The sequence below is a fragment of the Heteronotia binoei genome, chromosome 13, assembly GCF_032191835.1.
Source record: "Heteronotia binoei isolate CCM8104 ecotype False Entrance Well chromosome 13, APGP_CSIRO_Hbin_v1, whole genome shotgun sequence".
Lineage (NCBI taxonomy): Eukaryota > Metazoa > Chordata > Lepidosauria > Squamata > Gekkonidae > Heteronotia > Heteronotia binoei.
Genome location: NC_083235.1, coordinates 15,104,488 through 15,126,719, shown reverse-complemented (window position 1 = coordinate 15,126,719; position 22,232 = coordinate 15,104,488). Strand labels below are relative to the sequence as shown.

The 22,232-nt window shown below is 50.1% G+C and overlaps 1 protein-coding gene across 2 annotated transcripts in view; it reads left to right on the top strand.

The window, feature by feature from the left end:
* Window positions 1-1,177: 1,177 nt before the first annotated feature.
* The window catches only part of LOC132581202 (metabotropic glutamate receptor 6-like), a 42,698-nt gene continuing 21,643 nt past the window's right edge, over window positions 1,178-22,232 (top strand). For both annotated transcript variants that reach the window (XM_060252346.1, XM_060252347.1), the window contains exons 1-4: window positions 1,178-1,702; window positions 17,068-17,284; window positions 18,710-18,845; window positions 18,936-19,090. In XM_060252346.1, coding sequence (XP_060108329.1) covers window positions 1,208-1,702; window positions 17,068-17,284; window positions 18,710-18,845; window positions 18,936-19,090 — 1,003 coding nt within the window. In that variant the 5' untranslated portion in view covers window positions 1,178-1,207. The remainder of the gene's footprint in view (window positions 1,703-17,067; window positions 17,285-18,709; window positions 18,846-18,935; window positions 19,091-22,232) is intronic.

The window sequence follows — 22,232 nt, the reverse complement described above, 5'->3', positions numbered from 1 at the left end:
CTCTTTAAATCACTTCTCCAGGCCATCCCAGTCAGCAGCTTGGAGAATGCACTTAAAATTACTTTCTTTCTACCTCTGGTCCCATCTCCCCTCATTTTCCTTCCTTCCTTCCTTCTCTCAAACATCTGATGTTCATGTCTTGCGGCTCTCAAACATCTGACGTTTATTCTATGTGGCTCTTACGTTAAGCAAGTTTGGCCACCCCTGTAATAGGGGAAGGTGTGAAAACTGGCAATAGTCAGGGAGGTCCTTAGCATTTCTAAAGTGCTGTTGGGCTGGACGGTAATTAACTAGCTGAAGGTGTGAAGTGACCATGTCATCATCTCTGGCCAGGACGGGTCATTAGCATCTATAAAGGGTTAGCCCGGACCTGGAAAAACATCAGCTGCTCAGTCAAAACAAAACAAGAGCCGCTTCTCGTGTTTCCGTTGCACAGCCTAATCCATTCAGCAGGTTTCCTCAGAAGTAAACTCCACGGTGCTAAACTGCCCCCTGTCAGCCCAAGCTCCAAGAAAAGTTCCTGTCTAGGGTGCTGACTTGGCAACCTATCTTGATCTAGCTTCCTAGAGATGCGTTGTAATTCTGGGAGAATCCCGAGGTCTAGGGTTGCCAGGTCCAATTCAAGAACTATCTGGGGACTTTGGGGGTGGAGCCAAGAGACTTTGGGGGTGGAGCCAGGAGCAAGGTTGTGACAAGCATAACTGAACTCCGAAGGGAGCTCTGGCCATCACATTTAAAGGGACCGCACACCTTTTAAATGCCTTCCCTCTATCAGAAATAATGAAGGATAGGGGCATCTTCTTTTGGAGCTCATAGAATTGGACCCCCTGGTCCAATCTTTTTGATACTTGGATAGTGTTTTGGGGAGAGGCACTGGATACTATGCTGCAAATTTAAAAAACAGAGGCCCCCCTAAGCCCCACATACCTGCGGATCGATTCTCCACTAAACCTTATGGGAATTAGTCTCCATAGGAAATAATGGAGTGCCCAGCAGACATTTCCCTCCCTGCCCACTTTCTGTTGACCCTGAAGCAGGGGGAGCACCTCAAGACAGGGGATCCCCTTCCCCCACCTGGGGATTGGCAACCCTACCCAGGCCCCACCTGGAGGCTGGCAACCCTGGTTGACCCTATCCCATGGTACGTAAGCCTGTTTTCTTCTGATTCCCAGGTTGTAAGCATTGTGGGATTCCAGCAAGACGCACCATGGACTCAGCCCAGCTGCCACTGCTCTGGATATGGTCACTGTGGGCTTTGGGCCCAAGCCCAGGTTGGGTTTGTGGCCAACAAGCAACACAACCCCACTCCATCAGGATCGAGGGTGACATCACGCTAGGCGGGCTCTTCCCCGTCCACGCCCGCGGCCCGGCCGGACTGCCGTGCGGGGAAGTGAAGAAGGAGAAGGGGATCCATCGGATGGAGGCCATGCTCTACGCTCTGGACCAGATCAACAGTGACCCCTACCTCCTTCCCAACATGACCTTGGGGGCCCGCATCTTGGACACCTGCTCTCGGGACACCTATGCCTTGGAGCAGTCGCTGACCTTTGTCCAGGCCCTCATCCAGAAGGACACCTCCGACGTGCGCTGCTCCAACGGTGAGCCGCCCATCATCTCCAGGCCTGAGCGGGTGGTGGCTGTCATCGGGGCCTCGGCCAGCTCCGTCTCCATCATGGTGGCCAACGTCCTTCGCCTCTTTGCGGTGAGTAGAGCGAAAGATCTTTCGAGAATCATTTCCAGGGAAGGAGGGACAGAAGGGGTTGGCTGGGTGTAGGGCTGTCAGCAGGGCTTTTGGGGTAGAAAAAGCCCAGCAGGAACTCATCTGAAGAAGAGGAATTGCAGATTTATACCCCGCCCTTCTCTCTGAATCAGAGACTCAGAGCGGCTTACAATCTCCTATATCTTCTTCCCCCACAACAGACACCCTGTGAGGTGGGTGGGGTTGAGAGAAGAAGACTGCAGATTTATACCCCGCCCTTCTCTCTGAATCAGAGACTCAGAGCGGCTTACAGTCTCCTTTATCTTCTTCCCCCACAACAGACAACCTGTGAGGTGGGTGGGGTTGAGAGAAGAAGACTGCAGATTTATACCCCGCCCTTCTCTCGGAATCAGAGACTCAGAGCAGCTTACAGTCTCCTTTATCTTCTTCCCCCACAACAGACACCCTGTGAGGTGGGTTGGGCTGAAAGGGCTCTCACAGCAGCTGCCCTTTCAAGGACAACTCTTGCGAGAGCTATGGCTGACCCAAGGCCATTCCAGCAGCTGCAAGTGGAGGAGTAGGAAATCAAACCCGGTTTTCCCAGATAAGAGTCCGCACATTTAACCACCACACCAAACTGGCTCTCAGAAGCAAAAGAAGAAGAAGAAGAAAAAGGAAGAAGAAGAAGAAGAAGAATTGCAGATTTATACCCTGCCCTTCTCTCTGAATCAGAGTCTCAGAGCGGTCACAATCTCCTTTACCTCCCCCACCCCTACAACAGATACCCCATGAGGTAGGTGGGGCTGAGAGGGCTTTCACAGCAGCTGCCCTTTCAAGGACAACTCCTACAAGAGCTATGGCTGACCCAAGGCCATTCCAGAAGCTGCAAGTGGAGGAGTGAGGAATCAAACCCAGTTCTCCCAGATAAGAATCCACGCACTTAACCACTACACCAAACTGGCTCTCTATGCACTTAGCCACTGCACCAAACTGGCTTTCAGAAGCAAAAGAAGAAGAAAAAGGAAGAAGAAGAATTGCAGATTTTTACCCTGCCCTTCTCTCTGAATCAGAGTCTCAGAGCAGTCACTACCTCCTATATCTTCTCCTCCCACAACAGACACCCTGTGAGATGAGTGGGGCTGAGAGAGCTCTCCCAGAAGCTGCCCTTTCAAGGACAACCTCTGTCAGAGCTATGGCTGACCCAAGGCCATTCCAGCAGCTTCAAGTGGCGGAGTGGGGAATCAAACCCGGTTTTCCCAGATAAGAGTCCGCATGCTTAACCACTACACCAAACTGGCTCTCTGAAGTCAGCTGTTCTGACTTCATCATTGTTTCACATAGTGCTTTTTTTGTAGAAAAAGTCCAGCAGCTCATCTGCATATTAGGCCACACCCCCTGGTGCCAAGCCAGCCAGCACTGCATTCCTGCTCAAAAAAGGGGCCCTTCTGGGCAGGGGATTCCCCACCCCCGACTGTAGCTTGGCAGCCCTAACTACTGTATACCCTATTTGTTGTTGTTCAACAAATGAGAGCCAGTTTGGTGTAGTGATTAAGTGTGCAAATTCTTATCTGGGAGAACCGGGTTCGATTCCCTTACTTGGGTTTGACTCCTCCACTTGCACCTGCTGGAATGCTCTTGTGTCAGCCATAGCTCTCGCAGAGGTTGTCCTTGAAAGGGTAGCTTCTTGTCAGAGCTCTCTCAGCCCCACCCACCTCACAGGGTGTCTGTTGTGGGGGAAGGAGATAAAGGAGATTGTAAGCCACTCTGAGTCTCTGATTCAGGGAGAAGGGCGGGGTATACATCTGCAATTCTTCTTCTTCAGTCGCACAGTTGAGTCCAACTTTGTGATCCCATGGACAAAGTCACGCCAGGCCCTCCTGTCTTCCACCATCCTCCAAAGTCTGCTCAAATTCATGTTAGTTACATCAGTAACACTGTCCAGCCATCTCCTCTTTTGCCGTCCCCTTCTTCTTTTGCCTTCTGTCTTTCCCAGCATCAGGATCTTCTCCAGGGAGTGCTCCCTTCTCATTGGGTGGCCAAAGTATTTGAGCTTCAGCTTCAGCATCTGACCTTCCAGTGAACAGTCTCGGTTGATTTCCCTTAGGACTGACTGATTGGATCTTCTTGCAGTCCAAGGGACTCCCAAGATTCTTCTCCAGCACCACAGCTCAATGATAAGTAGGCCCTGGCAGTAGAATTGCCAACTCCAGGTTGGGAAATTCCTGGAGATTTGGGGACAGATCCCGGGAAGGGCAGAATTTGGTGAGGGGAGGGACCTCAGCAGTATATAATGCCATTACAGTCTGCACACCCCTGCCAAAGTAGCCCTTTCCTCCAGGGAAATCGGTGTCTAAAGTACCTGGAGATCTGATGTAATTCCTGAAGGATGCCACATGGTGGGTGGCATTCCTGCCTGATAGAAAGCTGGTTCAGCCAGATCCCTTGAGGGGCACTTTCAGTGAAATCCTATATTGAATTTCTCCAGTCTAATCTCTTTGATTTCACTGGGTTTACACAGGGGAAACACTGCATGGGATTGCATCTAAACCCGCCCCCCTGTTGTTGACAGGCTCCTAATCTCGCTCCTTGTCTCGTGCACACACCAAGCCCATTCCACACACATACCTGCCTTCACCCAGTCTCCCTGCTGTGAAAACCACAATGTTGACGAGAATCCTGCTTTCTTCTCTTTGCCGCTTGATATTGTTAAGTGTGACCCAGTTCTCTGAGTGGGGAGAAGCACAGCTAGCACTTGTCTGGCAGGAGAGAGCACTTGAGGTTTATGGTGCTTTTGTGGTACTTGTTTTATCAAGGAATGTAGCAGCAGAGCACTGGTGGGGAGAGAGACAGAGACAGACAGACAGACAGACAAACAGACAGTGACAGAGAGTGAGTAGGGTTGCCAATCCTCAGGTGGGGGCAGGGGATCCCCTGTTTGGAGGCCCTCCCCCCAATTCAGGGTTATGGGGGCGAGGGAGGGAAATGTCTGCTGGACACACCATTATTCCCTATGCAGACCAATTCCCATAGGGTATAATGGAAAATTCCCATAGGGTATTAATGGAAAATTGGGGCTCTGGAGGGGCTGTTTTTTTTTAATTAGAGGCATCAAATTTTCAGCATAGCATCCAGAGCCTCTCCCCAAAGTACCCTCCAAGTTTCAAAAAGATTGGACCAGGGGTCTAATTCTATGAGCCCCTAAAGAAAGTGCCCCTATCTATTATTTCCAATGGAGGGAAGGCATTTAAAAGGTGGGTGGTCCCTTTAAATGTGATGGCCAGCACTCCCTTTGGAGTTCAGTTATGCTTGTCACACCCTTGCTCCTGGCTCCACCCCCAAAGTCCCCAGATATTTCTTGAATTGGACTTGGCAACCCTAAGAGAGAGAGAAAGAGAGAGACAGAGACGGACACAGTCAGAGACAGAGACAAAGAGAAGTTTTTTTTCAGAGGGAAGCCATGTTGGTCTGCAGTAAGAGCTAGATTTGAGTACAGTGGTTTTTGGGGGTATAAATTTCAAGAGTCAAAGCTCCTTCCATCAGAGAGACAGAGAGAGAATCCCCACCCCATGCTAAGTCCCATGTACTCATGCTCTGCCGGCTCCCTCTATCTTTTTCAGCCCCTAAGAACTGCGCTTCCTTTTCAAGAAGCAGGCTGTGACCCCACAAAAGCTCTCACTGAGATAAATGTTACTCTTTAAGATGCCGACTTAGGGTTGCCAGGTCTGGGTTGGAAAATACCTGGGGACTTTGGGGGTGGAGCTGGGAGAGGGTGGGGTTTGGGGAGGGGAGGGGCCTCAGCATGGTACAATGCCATAGAGCCCGCCCTTCCAAGCAGCCATTTTCTCCAGGGGAGCTGATTGCCAGCTGGAGAGCAGTTGTAAAAACAGGACATCTCTAGGCCCCACCTGGAGGCTGGCAACCCTATGGTAGGTTTCTGTTCTATCTTCCTTTTCACTTAGGCACACACCTCCCATTCTCCCAGGGTTGCCAGTCTCTGAGTGGTGGCTGGAGATTTCCCACTATTACAACTGACCTTCAGGCGACAGAGATCAGTTGTCCGGAGAAAATGCCCTCTTTGGGAGGTGGACTTCTATGGCGTTATAGCCCATTGAAGTCCCTCCTCTCCCCAAACGCCGCCTTTGGCCAGTGCCAGATTAAACCCTGTGGAGGTCCCTAGGCAGTCAAAATCTCAGGAGTCCCCTCGCAAATTATGTCAAAGTCAGAGCACCCGCCCACTTTTAGCCCCTTTGACAAAGCTGCAGGGGAGAGGCAGGGAGAGAGGCAAACTTGGCGATGATGCCAGCAGCGGCCACTCCAGGTAAGTCGGACAAAGAGTGGCTCACTTGCTGGCTGTGTGTGCAGGCTGGGAGGGCTGCAAGCAGGGGGGAAACCAAGGGGGGGAAAGCCATCCCAGGGCTCCTAAAGGCGCTGGGGCCCATAGGCCAGTGCTTACTTGGCCTAATTGTTAATCCAGCCCTGCCAGTATCTACCCCGCAAAACTCCACCTCAGGCTGCTTGACCAGAACCATTCTGGCTGCTGAAGGGAAGATTAGCAAAAGTTATGAAATACAGCCATTCCCTTTATCACCTAGAAGAGCTTACCAGGAATAACAATATCCTTGCTCAGGGACAGAGACCCACGTTTGACATACCACTTCCTCCAATTAATAAAATGTAGTATTACTCAAAAGCGAACACAGTAGGAACTGAAATAGGAAGACGGACGGGGTTCAAGCGGGTGTCTGTGGATGGGAATATGCTATGATAAGTGGGGAAACCCTGCTTTAAAAATATAGTGAGGACCAAGGAGAAACGTAGTGTTGCTAGCCTCTGGAAGGGGGGCGGGGCTAGAGATCCCCTAGAATTGCAACAGATCTCTGGATGATCTTTGGTTCCCCCAAAGAAAATGGCACCCTCGGAGGGAGGGCCAAGCTGAGGTCCCTCTGTTCTCCACACCCTTCCCTCCCCAGGCTCTACCCCCAAACCACTAAGATTTTCTCAACCTATCGCTGGCAGCCATGTTGTAATTACAGGAGAACTGCAGACCCCACCCTGAGGTTGGGTGTCACATACCAGAGACTGGACCTGGGACCTTTTATGATGAAATGTGCCATGCCACGAAATACCAAACCAGTGTGGAGAAAAGGGTGCTTTTATCCATTTTTAGTGGGGTTGTAAGCTTATTAGAAAATTCTGGATCGAGATAGTGGAACATATAAAAGAAATAACAGGTGATGAGATTTGCATGCTCCCAGAGACCATATTATTGAATCTTTGGAATGACTCTAATGCTCCCCAAACAGGAATCTAATTGGTGCTTTACTGTCTGCTGCAAAATCTGTATTAGCATCCAACTGGAAAACTATTCATCCACCAACCATCACGCAATGCCACTGTAAACTGTGGGATTATCGCATAATGGAGAGGAGAGCAGATCAAGTTTCACTGTTAGAAACTATTCATTATAACTCCAGATTTGTGGAATAGTGGCTTCCGGTGTTCGATTACTTGACGTACAATGACACATTAAAAGAAGTGGTACAGCCAAAGCAATATTATATTATACTAGCAGTAAAGCCCATTGTAGAAAGAAATACAATGGGACCTAGAAAAATATTGGGGGAAGTGATGAATGTGTAGGTGGAAGGAAGGTAGACAAAGAGAATGAAAGAAAGAGAAAGAGAAACAGAGAAAAAATTAGAGAAAGAATGGTAGGGAAAAGATGGGGTGAAAGGAGTGTGAGAAAGAAAAATGAAAGGAAGGAAGGTAGACAGAATGAAATAAAAAGACAGACATACAAAGAAAGAATTGGAGAAAGAACAGAAGGAAGATTTTAAAAAACGGGAAGAAAGGAGTGAGAAAGAAAAATGAGAAGAAGGAAGTTAGAATGAAAGAAAAAGACAGGGAGAGACAGAAAAAGAATGAGAGGAAGGAAGGAAGGGAGAGTTATGGAAAAGTTGGGGAGAAAGGAGTGAAAGGAAAATGAGAGGAAAGAAGAAGACAGGGAGTCAGAAAAATGACAGGAAGGCATTCACCCCATTCCACTTGTAGGCTCCCCACCTCTTAAAGTAAGCAGCTGACAGGCAGCCCCACTCCACTGGTGGGTGTAAGAGGCAGGGACACATTGCAAGCCTCCTTTTCGCTCCCTCCTGCTTGCAGGCAGTGGGAAAGCAAAAGGGAGTCCATTCCATCTCAAGGGACCATAGGACAGAGTGGACTCCATTCTATGCTATCAGCCCATATGACAGAATGGACTGCATTGTATCCTATGAGCCCATTGGACAGAATAGAGTCCATTCCATCTTATGGGCCCATAGGATACAACTGAGTCCATTCTGTCCAGTGGGCTCATATTATAGAATGGACTCCTGTTGTAAGGAACCACTCTGGGGATACCATGGACATCGTTGTCTAATCTCTTTAAGGAAACTCTGTAATTGAGAGGAAGACACAGACCCGCTGGTCTTCTTTACTAAGAATCTCAGTTCCTCTACATGTTTCTGCTCAGCCTGTGATAAATTGGAACCCATTACTTACCAAATGAAAGGGGTCATTGGAAACGACGACGAGTGCACTTCTGGGGCCTGTCCTTCTAGGCGGTCAGTAAGTAGAGCTGAGCGGCTGCCGAAGCTTCCCTGCTATCGGAGCCGAGGGCCCCACGTTGGGCGCCACTTGTTGTAAGGAACCACTCTGGGGATACCACCTTGTGAAAGGTCACAGTGTCAAGGCACCATGCAACAGCTATAGGGTACTACAGACTCCAATCTGTGCAATGGGCCCATAGGTCAGAATGGAGTTCATTCTGTCCTATGGGCTGATAGGATAGAATGGAGTCCATTGTGTCCTATGGACCCATAGGACAGAATAGAGTCTATTCTATCCTATGAGCCCACTTTGGCTGAATTTGAATAGAAAGCGTGAAGAGTATTTGCAGGTGGAAAGGGGGCTTGATATACATTGTATAGTGTCAGTCTATTTATCTGCTGCTGTTGAAGGGGCCCCTCTCTGCTGTGAATGAACATTCCTTTTGTGTCAGTTGAAGAGAAGTAACCGCTGCTGTTTGTCTCATGAACTTGTTTCTCAGTCTACTGTTTGCTTCACCGTTTGCTTCAGGGCAGCATTGTTTGGGGGGGGGGGGGCAGGGAGGAGACAGACTGTCCCAGACTTCCTACAACAGGTCCCGAGGAGAGGCAGTAGTGATTAGCAAGCCCCCAGGCTTTGGAAGATGATACTCTATAGCATTACACTTCACTGTGGTTCCCCCCCCTCCCACGTATCACAGACTCCATTCCCAAAATTTCCAGGCTTTTCCCAATCCAGAGGTGGTAACCATACTTAAGACTCCATTCTTCAAGGCAGCTGTTTTCATTAGGGGTGCTGATCTCTGGGAGATCTCCAGGCCCCACTTGGAGGTTGGCAACCTTATACCCCTCATATCCCAGGTTCTACTCCCAAAATCTCCAGGCATTTCCCAACCCAGAGGTGGTAACCCTACTTAGATTCCATCAGCTGCAATTCCGGGAGATCTCCAGGCCCCACCTGGAGGTTGACAGCCCTAAGTTGGCTCCTGGAAAAGCTTCCAGGGTTTGGGAACTCAGTCAGTCTCTGCAATTTCAGGAGATGCATTCTGATTCGGCAGCTCAAGGGAACCCTAAAGGGAGCTCAAGTCACAGACACGTAAGCCCATTGGTCTCATACCCATTCTGTCATGCAAATCCAGCTAAACCCACTTGCCTTTAGGAGTTGCCAGCTTCAGGTTGGGAAATACCTGGAGATTTGGGAGGTGCATGGCTGGCAGGTGGGAGTAGGCAAGGTAGGTGGCTGCCTCGGGTGTCACTTCACCACAGGGCACCTTCAGGTGCCCTCTCCCACCGATCCGCCGCTCTGAAAGCGATGGGACTGCAGGCCAGTATGTGCTCTCCTCCGAGCCTGGCTTTCTCAAAATGAGGAACAGCAGCCCCATGGCCCCTTTCGCTCGCCCCGCACCCTGGCAGACGAAGGAGGCCATGTAGCCTCACTCCCGGCTGCCTCCCCTGCAAGGGGAAACAGCCTCGGAGTGAGGTACAGCAGCCCTGCAGCCCCTTTCACCCTTCTGGCACACTGGCAGACAAAAGAGGTGGCACCGCCTCACTCCGACCCCCATGGGGTGGGGGGCTCAGATGTCGGGGCAGCCTGGGGTGACAAAAACCCCAGCACCTCTCCTGGGGAGGTGGACCTGAGGAAAGCAGGGTTTGGGGAAGGGAGGGACTTCAGTGTGTATAATGTCAAAGAGTCCACCTTCCAAAGTGACCATTTTCTCCAGGTGGACTGATCTCTGTCACAAGCTGATACTTGTGCCGAGTGACTGCAGCCTCACACACACACAAACACTAGCAACATGCGCACACACCGCTTCAGCTGTTCCTGACCGAGCTACTGTTCATTTTGTTAAAAACCCCCTAATCCCTGTCGCTAATCGCTTTAATGGGTCTTCTCACAGACCCAAAGAGGGCATGAAACAGAGATTCAGGGAGAAGGGGGAAGGACTCCGGTTTGGTTCTACCCCAATGAATCTGGGTTTGGAAGGCATACTTGGCTTTCGAGCCAGAGGAGGAACCGGAACCCAATATGTGCTCTAGGGTGGAGCAACCAGGAATCGAGTTGGGAAGGGGTATCCATCTGAAATATAAGGAGAGGATCATGGAGTTGTATGAGCGAGCCAAGCCAATCAGTTCCAGCCACTTTTTCGTTCTCTGGCCTCCGTTTCCTCTCTGTCCTTCTGTTCTGCAGGAATAATTGGGCTGGGCTGTTCTTAAAATGGAAGCAGGCAACAACACTGATATAAAAAAATATAAAGCCTCACTTTCTCCTCAGAATGTTCCCCCTCTCCATTCTGCTGTGATGTGTAGGTTCAGGCAAAGAGGCAGAAGTTTATCAAACCCTCCCACTGAGTTTCCTGACTGGGGGGTGGAATCCTGCTCACCCTCATCCAAACCCAGAACACGCTCCACTCCTATCAAAGTGGGCCCCAAAAGATGTTTGGCATTCTCCTTGGCCCTGTCTGGACTGCCAGTCCTGGTGTCCAGGGGTACAATCTTTGTAACTCCATCTTTGTGACAGGGTGGTGCTTGAATTTTGTGAGGGGACAGCTGTCAGGTCGCTCCCAAGATATTATTCACTCTCATACTTGTTAGCCACTCTTATCTAGGAAGCCTGATTTGGGATAACTGATTTGGAATAGCATGATTTTTTTTTTTACTAGTAGCCAGCAATTAGGGTCTAAGATGCTTAGTTTTAGGTATGTGTCTCATCTCAAGGCCTGGCTAAGTTTTACTGCGCATGTGTGTGTTCAAGGCCCAGCAGATAGGATAGGGTTGCAAATCCCCAGTTGGGGGCAGGTGGTCCTCCAGTTTGGAGACCCTACCCCTACTTCAGGGTCATCAGAAAGCAAGGGAGGGAGGGAAATGTCTGCTGGGCACTCCATTATATTTTATGGAGATTGATTCCCATAGGGTATAATGAAGAATTGATCTGTGGGTATCAGGCGCTCCGAGGGGGCTGTTTTTTCAGGTATCAGCATAGCATCTAGTGCCTCTCTTCAAAACTCCCCCCAAGTTTCAAAAATATTGGACGAGAAGGTCCAAATCTATGAGGCCCTGAAGAAGGTGCCCCCATTCATTATTTCCAAAAGGAGAGAAGGCATTTAAAAGGCATGCAGTCCCTTTAAATGTGATGGCCAGAACTCCCTTCAGAGTTCAGTCCTGCTTGTCACACCCTTGCTCTTGGCTCCACCCCAAAGTCCCAAGATATTTCTTCAGACCTGGGAACCTTAGATGGGAGCTTAGCTTTAAGCTTGATCATTGCTTATTAAAATCTCCTTGTAAGCCATCCTGGATCTTGCTTATTGTTTCCTTGGGATTTCTGCAAATCTAGAGCTCCTGGCCAGAGCCCCAAAAACCAGGTCATATGAGACATTATAGAATTCCATAAAGCTGTTCAAATACAACGCTGACTCCTCCTACAACGCAGGTTGGTTAGCTGCCCTACAGGTTGACAGCTTTGCTCATCTGAACAGGGCCTTCTCTGGGTGCCAACCTGCAAATGGGCAAAATCAACAACTGCCCATCCATGTGACATCTCCATTGTAACCCCTGCCTCATGGACTGGCCTGCCACAGAAGGTTAGGAAGGCATAATAATAATAATAATAATAATAATAAATTTTATTTCTATCCCGCCCTCCCCACCTTAGCGGGCTCAGGGCGGCTAACAGCATATTACAAAACATACAGTGATATTATAAAAACATTTAAATCCAACAATATAAAACATCAACAATAAAACTACTAACATTAAAAACCAGTTCAATGATATAATTATTCTGCGGTGTGAATCTTCAGACCGCATTGGCGGCTCCTTAATTCTTGATCTTCCTAACAGTCCGGATGTGCCAGTTTAAAAAGGACGGTCTTGCAGGCCCTGCGGAACTGCTCAAGGTTCCGCAGGGCCCGCACCTCCTCGGGGAGTCGGTTCCACAGAGTAGGAGCCGCACTCGAGAATGCCCGTACTCTGGTGCTCTGATGTTTAATCTCCTTCGGCCCGGGGATGGTCATCAGATTTTTCCCGGCTGACCTCAGTGCTCTCTGGGGTTCGTATGGGGAAAGACGGTCCCTCAGGTAGGTGGGTCCTCGGCCATATAAGGCTTTAAAGGTAACGACCAACACTTTGTACTGGACTCGGTATATAATTGGCAGCCAGTGCAGTTCACGTAGCCCCGGCTGTATATGCTCCCGTTTTGGAAGTCCCAACAACAGCCTGGCCGCCGCGTTCTGCACTAGCTGCAGCTTCCGAGTCCGGCACAGAGGTAGCCCCAAGTAGAGGGCATTACAGTAGTCTAGTCTTGAGGTGACCGTTGCGTGGATCACCGTTGCGAGGTCCCGGCGCTCGAGGAAAGGGGCCAACTGCCTTGCCCGCTTCAGATGGAAGAATGCTGACTTGGCAGTGGCTGCTATCTGGGCCTCCATTGATAGTGAAGGCTCCAGTAAAACACCTAGGCTCTTTACCTGGCGCGCTGCTTTCAATAGCGCACCGTCGAAGGCCGGGAGAGCTATTTCCCTTCCCAGGGCGCCGCGGCCCACGCACAGGACCTCTGTCTTCGCTGGGTTCAGCTTCAGCCCGCTCAGCCTGAGCCATGTCGCGACAGCCTGTAAAGCCCGGTCGAGATTCCCTGGTGCGGAGTTGGGCCAGCCGTCCATTAGCAGATAGAGCTGGGTGTCGTCTGCATATTGATGGCAACCCAGCCCAAACCGCCGGGCAATCTGGGCGAGGGGGCGCATATAGATGTTGAACAACATCGGGGAGAGAACTGCTCCCTGAGGCACCCCACAATCCAGTGTGCGCCTCCGGGATCGTTCTCCCCCAATAGCCACCCTCTGTCCCCGACCTAGGAGAAAGGAGGAAAGCCATTGCAGGGCCGACCCCTCAACCCCAATGTCGGCGAGGCGGCGCGTCAGTAGCCGATGGTCGACTGTATCAAATGCAGCCGACAGATCTAACAGCATCAGCACTGCAACGCTGCCTCGATCCAGTTGCCGTTGGAGGTCATCCACTAAGGCGACCAGCACCGTCTCCGTCCCATGGCCCGGCCGGAAGCCTGACTGACATGGGTCCAGGACAGAAGCGTCATCCAGAAACCTCTGAAGCTGCTGCGCCACGGCCCTCTCAATAATTTTACCTAAAAACGGTAAATTAGACACCGGTCGATAGTTCGCCAATTCGGCCGGGTCTGCTGTAGCTTTTTTCAAGAGAGGGCGGACCAAGGCCTCTTTTAGGGGTGTTGGAAATTGCCCCTCTAAGAGGGACCTATTTATGATGTCCCGTAAAGGACATCTAAGCTCCCCCTGGCAGGATTTAATCAGCCAAGAGGGGCAGGGGTCCAGATCGCATGTTGTCGGGCGAGCAGCGGAGAGGATTCTGTCGACTTCCTCCAGGCTGAGCGGGTCGAAGTGGTCCAGCACTAAACCTGAAGACAGGCACGGAGCCTCAATTTCACTCACTGTATCCAAGGTGGTAGGCAGGTCTTGGCATCTGCTCTCGTGTAGGGCTGCCAAGTTCTATCTGGGGTTTTTGGGGGTGGAGCCAGGAGACAATGGGGTGGGGCCAGGAGCAATGGTGTGACAAGCATCATTGAACTCCAAAGGGAGTTCTGACCATCACATTTAAAGGGACCGCACACCTTTTAAATGCCTTCCCTCCATTGGAAATAATGAAGGATAGGGGCACCTTCTTTTGGGGCTTATAGAATTGGACCCCCTGCTTCAATCTTCTTGAAACTTGGAGGGTGTTTTGGGGAGGTGTTTTGGATGCTATGCTGAAAATCTGGTGCATCTATAACAGCCCCCCCAGATACCCACAGATCAATTCTCCATTATACTCTATGGAAATCGGTCTCCATAGGGAATAATGGTGTGCCCAGCAGACATTTCCCTCCCCCTCCACTTTCTGATGACCTTGAAGTGGGGGGAGGGCCACCAAACCAAGGGATCCCCTGCCCCCACCTGGGGATTGGCAACCCTACCCAGAGACGAAGCCATAATGCTTTCTTCTTTGTGGTCCCCGCCTTGTAAAGTGGCCTGTCCAAAAAGTTCAGGAAACCTCCTCTCCTGGCTTTCCACAAACCATGCGAAACTGAAGTATTCAAGAGGTCTCCTCTGTGCAGTTAATAGGATTGTACTGTACAAAATGCTTCCAGGCTTATTTGGATAAACGATTAGGGTCTGGGGTCTATGTCACTTACAGCAGGGGTCTCCAACCTCTGGGTCATGGACCAGTACCGGTCCATGGCCTGTTAGCAACCGGGCCGTGAGTTGTATAATTATTTCATTATATATATTTCATTATATATTACAATGTAGTAATAATAAGACAACGACATTAGATATATATCCTGCCCTCCATCCAGAATTTCAGAGTCTCAGAGTGACTCACAATCTCCTTTCCCTTCCTCTCCCACAACAGACACCCTGCGAGGCAGGTGGGACTGAGAGAGCTCTTCCAGAAGCTGCCCTTTCAAGGACAGAGTCTCAGAGTGGCCTACAATCTCCTTTCCCTTCCTCTCCCACAACAGACACCCCGTGAGGCAGGTGGGACTAAGAGAGCTCTCCCAGAAGCTGACCTTTCAAGGACAACTCCTATGAGAGGCATGACTGACCCAAAGTCATTCCAGCACTGTAAGTGGAGGAGTGGGGGATCAAATCTGGTTCTCCTAGATAAAAGTCTGCACACTTAACTACCACAGCAAAGTAATAGAAATAACATGTACAATTGTATCCCACCAGTCCATGGAAAAATTATCTTCCACAAAACCGGCCCCTGATGCCAAAAAGGTTGGGGATCACTCACTTAGTTGGGACTGATAAACACAGCTACTGAAATATAGGAGCACAATGAGTCCCCAAATATTATATAAACATTTACACACTTTTTAATCTATGACATTAGGGCCCCGAGCTTCCGGCCCAGGTGGGGGTTGTTCCGCTCGGGAGGTCAGCCCGTTGGCTTCTATAGTATCATAGAGTTTCCGTCCCAAATTGCTAGAGTGTCCAGGAAAACCATAGAGTTTTCCAGGAAGCTCGTAGAGCAGCTGGCGCGTGACGTTGCCGGCACGATGACATCACGAGTGCACACAGCGCATGAAAAAGTCCCCTGCTAGAGGCCGCAGGGGACTTGGCAACCCTATATGACATAAGGTAACAATATTTGACCTTTATTCACATCCACACAATAACAGCACATAGTCCCATGAGAAATCCTCACTTCCTCTCCTTGAAAAAAGTGAAAAGAGGGACAGTCCCTTCTCTTTTATGCTCCGCATTGGAGCTTTTAGCATCCACTCTTTCTTCCTCCCACCATGAATGCCACCCAACCGTCTGTAAGAATGGCCAAATAAATATTGTCAGTATATCTTATAGATTAAAAAGTGTGTAAAATGTTTGTATAATATTTGGGAACACATTGTGCTCCTGCATTCCAGCGGTTGTACTTATCAGTCTCCATAGACACTGAAACCCTATTTTGCATTGGAATCCCCAGTTGGGGGCAGGAGATCCCCCGGTTTGAAGCCTACCCCCGCTTCAGGGTCATCAGAAAGAGGGAGGGGAGGGAAATGTCCACCAGGCACTCCATTATACCCTATGGAGACCAGTTCCCACAGGGTATAATGGAGAATCGATCCATGGGACAGTTTGCTCCCCCACTCTCTCTATCTGTGTGATTTAATTTGGTCCTATTGAGCGGAGCTTTTGTTTCAGTTTCCAGTTTTGTGTGTTAGCTGTTGTTGTTGGTTGTTGGAGTTGCCTCCTTGCACATAAACCAGGAGTGGCCAACGGTAGCTCTCCAGATGTTTTTTGCCTACAACTCCCATCAGCCCCAGCCATTGGCCATGTTGGCTGGGGCTGATGAGAGTTGTAGGCAAAAAACATCTGGAGAGCTACCGTTGGCCACCCCTGACACAAACGGTTGATGCTTTGAGCCAACTTGTCTCTGCTGAATGGGCCTGAGGACAGGTGCCTGAGGGAGTCCTCTGACCTGAGACCCCACAGACAAAGGGGGTTGTTACACACAGGGTGCTACAAATAATTTAATTTCAAATTTAATTTAATTTTAATTAATCCTGCAAGCGGTCTCAGGGCGGCTTACAACAATAAAAACAAACGTCAACATTAAAACAACATAAAACAGGTTCAATAAAACTGGAGCAGCATATTCAGAAGAGACAGACACTATTTCAGACATAAGTGGCAAACATGCAATGACTGTCACTCTATACAGAGTGGAGGGACGGTGGCTCAGTGGCAGAGCATCTGCTTGGGAAGCAGAAGGTCCCAGGTTCAATCCCTGGCATCTCCAAAAAAGGGTCCAGGCAAATAGGTGTGAAAAACCTCAGCTTGAGACCCTGGAGAGCCGCTGCCAGTCTGAGAAGACAATACTGACTTTGATAGACCAAGCGTCTGATTCAGTATAAGGCAGCTTCATATGTTCATATACAAGCACCATGAGTGTAAAATGGTGGGCGGAAGTGATGACGTTCAAAAGGACTCCCGCTGGACCAGTTAAAAGTCTGGCGGAACAGCTCCGTCTTGCAAGCCCTGCAGAACTTTGACAAGCTCCCCCTGCAGATTCCCTGAATCTCTAGGGGGAGCTCATTCCACCAGGTGGGGGCCTGCACCAAAAAGGCCCTGGCCCTTGTTGAAGCCAGTAGGGCATCCTTAGGCCCAGAGACCACAAGAAGATTTTGCGAAGCAGACCTCAGAACCCGGTGGGGATGGGGCTCATATGGGGAGAAGCAGTCCCGTAGATATGCAGCTGATTTTATTTTCTCCCCACCCCTAGATCCCTCAGATCAGCTATGCCTCCACAGCACCCGAACTCAGTGACAGCAACCGCTACGACTACTTCTCCCGCGTGGTACCTCCCGACTCCTATCAGGCTCAAGCTATGGTGGACATAGTGAAGGCCTTGGGCTGGAATTATGTCTCTACGCTGGCATCTGAGGGAAACTACGGTGAGAGTGGTGTCGATGCCTTCGTGCAGATCTCTCGTGAGGCCGGTGAGTGTGACTGAGTGGAACCAGAAGTGTGACTCAAAATTACGTTGGAGCTAGACAGGGAGGAGACTGGTCCTACCTCGAAATCCAGCCAAATGATCTCATGTAGGGAGACTGGTGGTGATCACCTCATGGTCCGGAAAATGCATTTGGCACATGGTCAGAAGCAGTGTTCCCTCTAAGCTGAGTTGGTGTGAGGTAGCTCACAGTTTTTTAGCTTCCAGCTCACACATTTTTGTCTTACCTCAGGAAAAATGGCCCCAGAGCAAACTAATTGATGCAGGAGCTCACAACTTTAATGCCATTAACTCTTGAAGTATATTTTTTGCTCACAAGACTCCACAGTTTAGAGCAGGGGTGTCGAACTAATTTGTTATGAGGACCGGATCTGACATAAATGTGATCTTATTGGGCTGGGCCATGTCAGGTTGGGCTGGGCCATGTCAGCCAGGCCATTAGGTAGCAGAGATATAAACTTTATAAAGGACACAGACAAACACAATTAAATATTTTAAAAAAAAGATTTAAAACACGCTTAGCATTCATTGGTCTTAAAGGTGCTTTCTTTGTATTTCTCCCATGGGATCCAAGGAAGGGAGCAAAGGAAGCTGTGGCTCTTTCCTTCCTTTCCCAAAAGCTGGGGAGGAGCCTCAGCCAATAGAAGAGGGACTTGGCTCAGTAGCTCTACCTTCTCTGCCTTTCCCCCTTCCGCCACAAAGGAGGAGCCTCAGCCAAAGGAGAAAACAGAAGTTTTGCACTGTAGCTCCTGTGCCATTGAGCAAGCCTTGCAAAGCAAGCTGTGATGCAGAAGGAAGCAAGAGAGAGGGTGAAGGAAGCAGATGACAGCCAGTTGCTCAGGAGCCTGATAGAAGCCCTACAGGGGCCTGATTCGGCCCCCAGGCCGCATGTTTGACACCCTTGGCTTAGAGGTAGCATTGGTCAGAAGCTGTGTCTTTTTGGACAGCCTACAAACATGGAGGAAAACAGATATGACACAGTTGGGATAACCAAAGACTCCCTCAGGGTTCCATGGGGCACAGTTTGAGAAACAGAGCTGAGCTGTGAGGGAGGAGCCAGGGCGGGGACAAGACCTTGGGCAGGGGACAAGACCAGGAAGGACATCACTTCCTGAAGCTCTCTTGCCCCCTGGAAGAGAGCCAGTTTGGTGTGGTTGTTAAGTGCACAGACTCTTATCTGGGAGAATCGGGTTTGATTCCCCACTCCTCCACTTGCAGCTGATGGAGTGGCTTTGAGTCAGCAATAGCTCTCACAGAGTTGTCCTTGAAAGGCAGCTGCTGTAAGAGCTCTCTCAGCCCCACCTACCTCACAGGGTGTCTGTTGTGTGTGGGGGAGGAGGTAAAGGAGATTGTGACCACTCTGAGACTCTGAGTATAGGGCGGGATATAAATCCAATATCTTCTTCTACAGGTGGAGTCTGCATCGCCCAGTCCATCAAAATCCCTCGAGAACCCAGACCGGGTGAGTTTGACAAACTCATCAAGCGCTTGATGGAGACCCCCAACGCCCGCGGCATCATCATCTTTGCCAATGAAGACGACATCAAGTGAGTGTCCACAAAGCACCCAGGGGGTGGGTGGAGGGTGGGAAGATTGGATAAGACGTTCATTCTCATTTCCCCCCTCTTGTGCCACAGGCGAGTGTTGGAAGCTGCGCGCCGTGCCAACTTGACTGGGCAGTTCCTGTGGGTGGGCTCGGATAGCTGGGGCTCCAAGCTCTCCCCCATTCTGAAGCTGGAGGACGTAGCCGAGGGAGCTGTGACCATCTTACCGAAACGAGCCTCGATTGAAGGTAATCAAAGAGAGCGGCTGGCAACCTCTAGCCTTCCAGTGCAGCTCTGAGACTGGCCCAAGCCAGGCTTCTTTACCTGGGCTTTTTGAGGGGGCCTGAACAGCAAGCATTTTTGGAGGGCGAGGGAAGAGATTGAGGGTCGGCTATTTGTTTTTAGTTTTATTGTAAACCACCTTGAACCATAACGAAAGGTGGGGTGTAAACGTCTGGGAGATGGGAGAGGAAATAAGAGGGAGGGAGGGGGAAAGAAAGAGAGGGAGGGAGAGGCAGAGGGAGGGAGGAAGAGGGAGAGGCAGAGGGAGGGAGGCAGAGGGAGGGAGGGAGGAAGAGGGAGAGAGGGGAGGGAGACAGGAAAGGGAATAGGAGGGAGGGAGGGGGAAAGAAAGAGAGGGAGGGAGGGAGAGGCAGAGGGAGGGATACAGGAGAGGGAATAAGGAGAGCCAGTTTGGTGTAGTGGTTAAGTGTGCGGACTCTTATCTGGGAGAACCGGGTTTGATTCCCCACTCCTCCACTTGCACCTGCTGGAATGGCCTTGGGTCAGCCATAGCTCTGGCAGAAGTTGTCCTTGAAAGGGCAGCTGCTGTGAGAGCCCTCTCCAGCCCCACCCACCTCACAGGGTGTTTGTTGTGTGGGAGGAAGGTAAAGGAGATTATGAGCCGCTCTGAGACTCTTCGGAGTGGAGGGCGGGATATAAATCCAATATCTTCTTCTTCATCATCTTAAGAGGGAGGGGAAAAGAAGGAGAGGGGAGGGAGGGGGAAAGAAGAAGAGGGAGGGAGAGGCAGAGGAAGGGAAGAAGAGAGAGGAGGGAGAGGCAGAGGGAGGGAGAGAGGGGAGGGAGGCAGGAGAGGGAATAAGAGGGAGGGGAAAAGAAGGGGAGAGGGAGGGGGAAAGAAGGAGAGGGAGGTAGAGGCAGAGGGAGGGAGGAAGAGGGAGAGAGAGGAGGGAGAGGCAGAGGGAGGGAGGGAGACAGGAGAGGGAATAAGAGGGAGGGAGGGAGGGGGAGAGAAGGAGATGGAATAAGAGGGAGAGAGGAGATAGAGAGGGGGTGAAGGGGAGAGTGGAATCATGAAGGGGAGAGTTGGAAGGGAGCTCCAGGGTCATCTAGTCCAACCCCCTGCACAATGCAGGAAATTCACAAATACCTCCCCCCTCCATACACACACACACCCTGTGACCCCCTGCTCCACACCCAGAAGACAACAACAACCCCTCCAGGATGCCTGGCCAAAGTGGCCTGGAGAGAAATTGCTGCCTGACCCCAAAGCGGTGATCAGCATTCCCCTGGGCGTGTAAGAAAGGGCCGTGAGAACTAAGCGCTGATGCAGCCCTTTCCGCCCTCCCTGTCAGGATCTGCCTGGAGAAAGGGAGAGGGTAAGACAGAGAGAGAGGATAGGGAATAAGCAGGAGAAGGAGATGGGGAGAGGGAAAAGGGAAAGGGAGAAAGGAGGGAGAGGGGGAAAGGGAGAGTGACAGACAGGAAGACAGAAGCAGCATCTTCTGTTCTCCTAGGATGGTTTGGGAAATGGGGCCACAACAGAACAACCACTATGCCTCCTCCTGTATTTTCAACAAAGCACACCTGCTGAAAGCATCCTTTGTAATGAGATGAACCAGTGATGCTCTAATCACTCTGTAATTGTTCAGTTTGCAAGCATGAGAGGATGTTGGAGGGCATCAGGGACAATCCTCCAGGCAAGCCAAGTCACGGCTTGCTTAAATCAGCAGCATGGGAGGTGATACGTGTTCCCTCCCGGGCCTGCGTACCCACCGGCTTGGATCCATCTGGTAGCAGCATGAGCCCAGGAAGTGATGGACCAGTCTCGCTTTGGGGTGAGAAAATACATTGAACTGCCCTTGAAGGACAACTAGAAAAGGTAATCATTCATCCACGTAAAGCAGGGGTGTCGCACTCATTTGTTCTGGGGGCAGGATCCGACATAAATGAGATCCTGCCAGGTAACAGAGATAGAAATGATAAAGGATGCAGAAAAACACAATTAAAGATTTTTTTAAAATGTAAAATATGCTTAAAAGATTAGTACTCTCGCAATAGTTTATTTAACAGTTTCTGATAACTGACACTTCTTGCATCAAAATCTGGAGACAATGTCTGTGCTGTAGCAATCTTGAGCATGCCGTTCAGGTGTTGTTCAGGTGTGTGTGAGTTGCAAAGTCTGTAAGTTCAGGTGTGTGTCTGTAAGTTGCAAAGTCTGTGAGTTTTGATTTATTGAGATTCATTACAGAAATCTCATGGTCGATGCTTTGAGCCTAAGTCTCAGGGGAAAACATGAAATGGCTGGGCATTGTGAGCTTTTGTACATAAGTTGCTTTATTTGCTGGTCAGCCAATGGAGAAAATAGAGGCTTGGCTCTGTAACTCATGAGCAAGCCTGGCAAAGCAAGCTGTGACGCAGAAGGAAACAAGAGAAGGAGAAGGAAACAGATGACAGATGCTCATGGGCCTTATAGGAGCCCTCCGGGGGCCTGATCCGACCCTTGGACTGCAACATTTGACACCCCTGTCCTAATGCATTATTTTGCCCCCCCTCTCAACCCCCTTTTTACCTTTAAAAAAATTCTTGTAACATTCAGACTGAAGAAAAGTCCTGGAGACCTCAAAAGTTCACATATCAATTATGTGTCCTTTGGTTGGTGCTAATAAGAGGTTTTACATGGCTCGTGTACTTGGCTTTGGATTCTGCAAGACTTAGGGCCAAAACAGACATTACGTTTGACACGTGTTGGGATATGAGTGCCTGACCCAGCCCATCGTCATATGTTAGAGCAAGGACTAACCTCTGGCTAATTCCCCTGAGATTGGACCCATGGAGGCAGAGGAAGGGGGCAAAGAGCAGACCCCCATGGCCAGTTTGGTGTAGTGATTAAGAGCAGCATACTCTAATCTGGAGAACCAGGTTTGATTCTCCACTCCTCCTCCACATGAAGCCGGCTGGGTGACCTTGGGTCAGTCACAGTTCTCTCAGAGCTCTCTCAGCCCCACCTACCTCACAGGGTGTTTGTTCTTGGGAGAGGAAGGGAAGGTGATTGTAGTTTGGTATAGTGGTTAAGTGTGTGGACTCTTATCTGGGAGCTGGGTTTGATTCTCCACTCCTCCACTTGCAGCTGCTGGAATGGCCTTG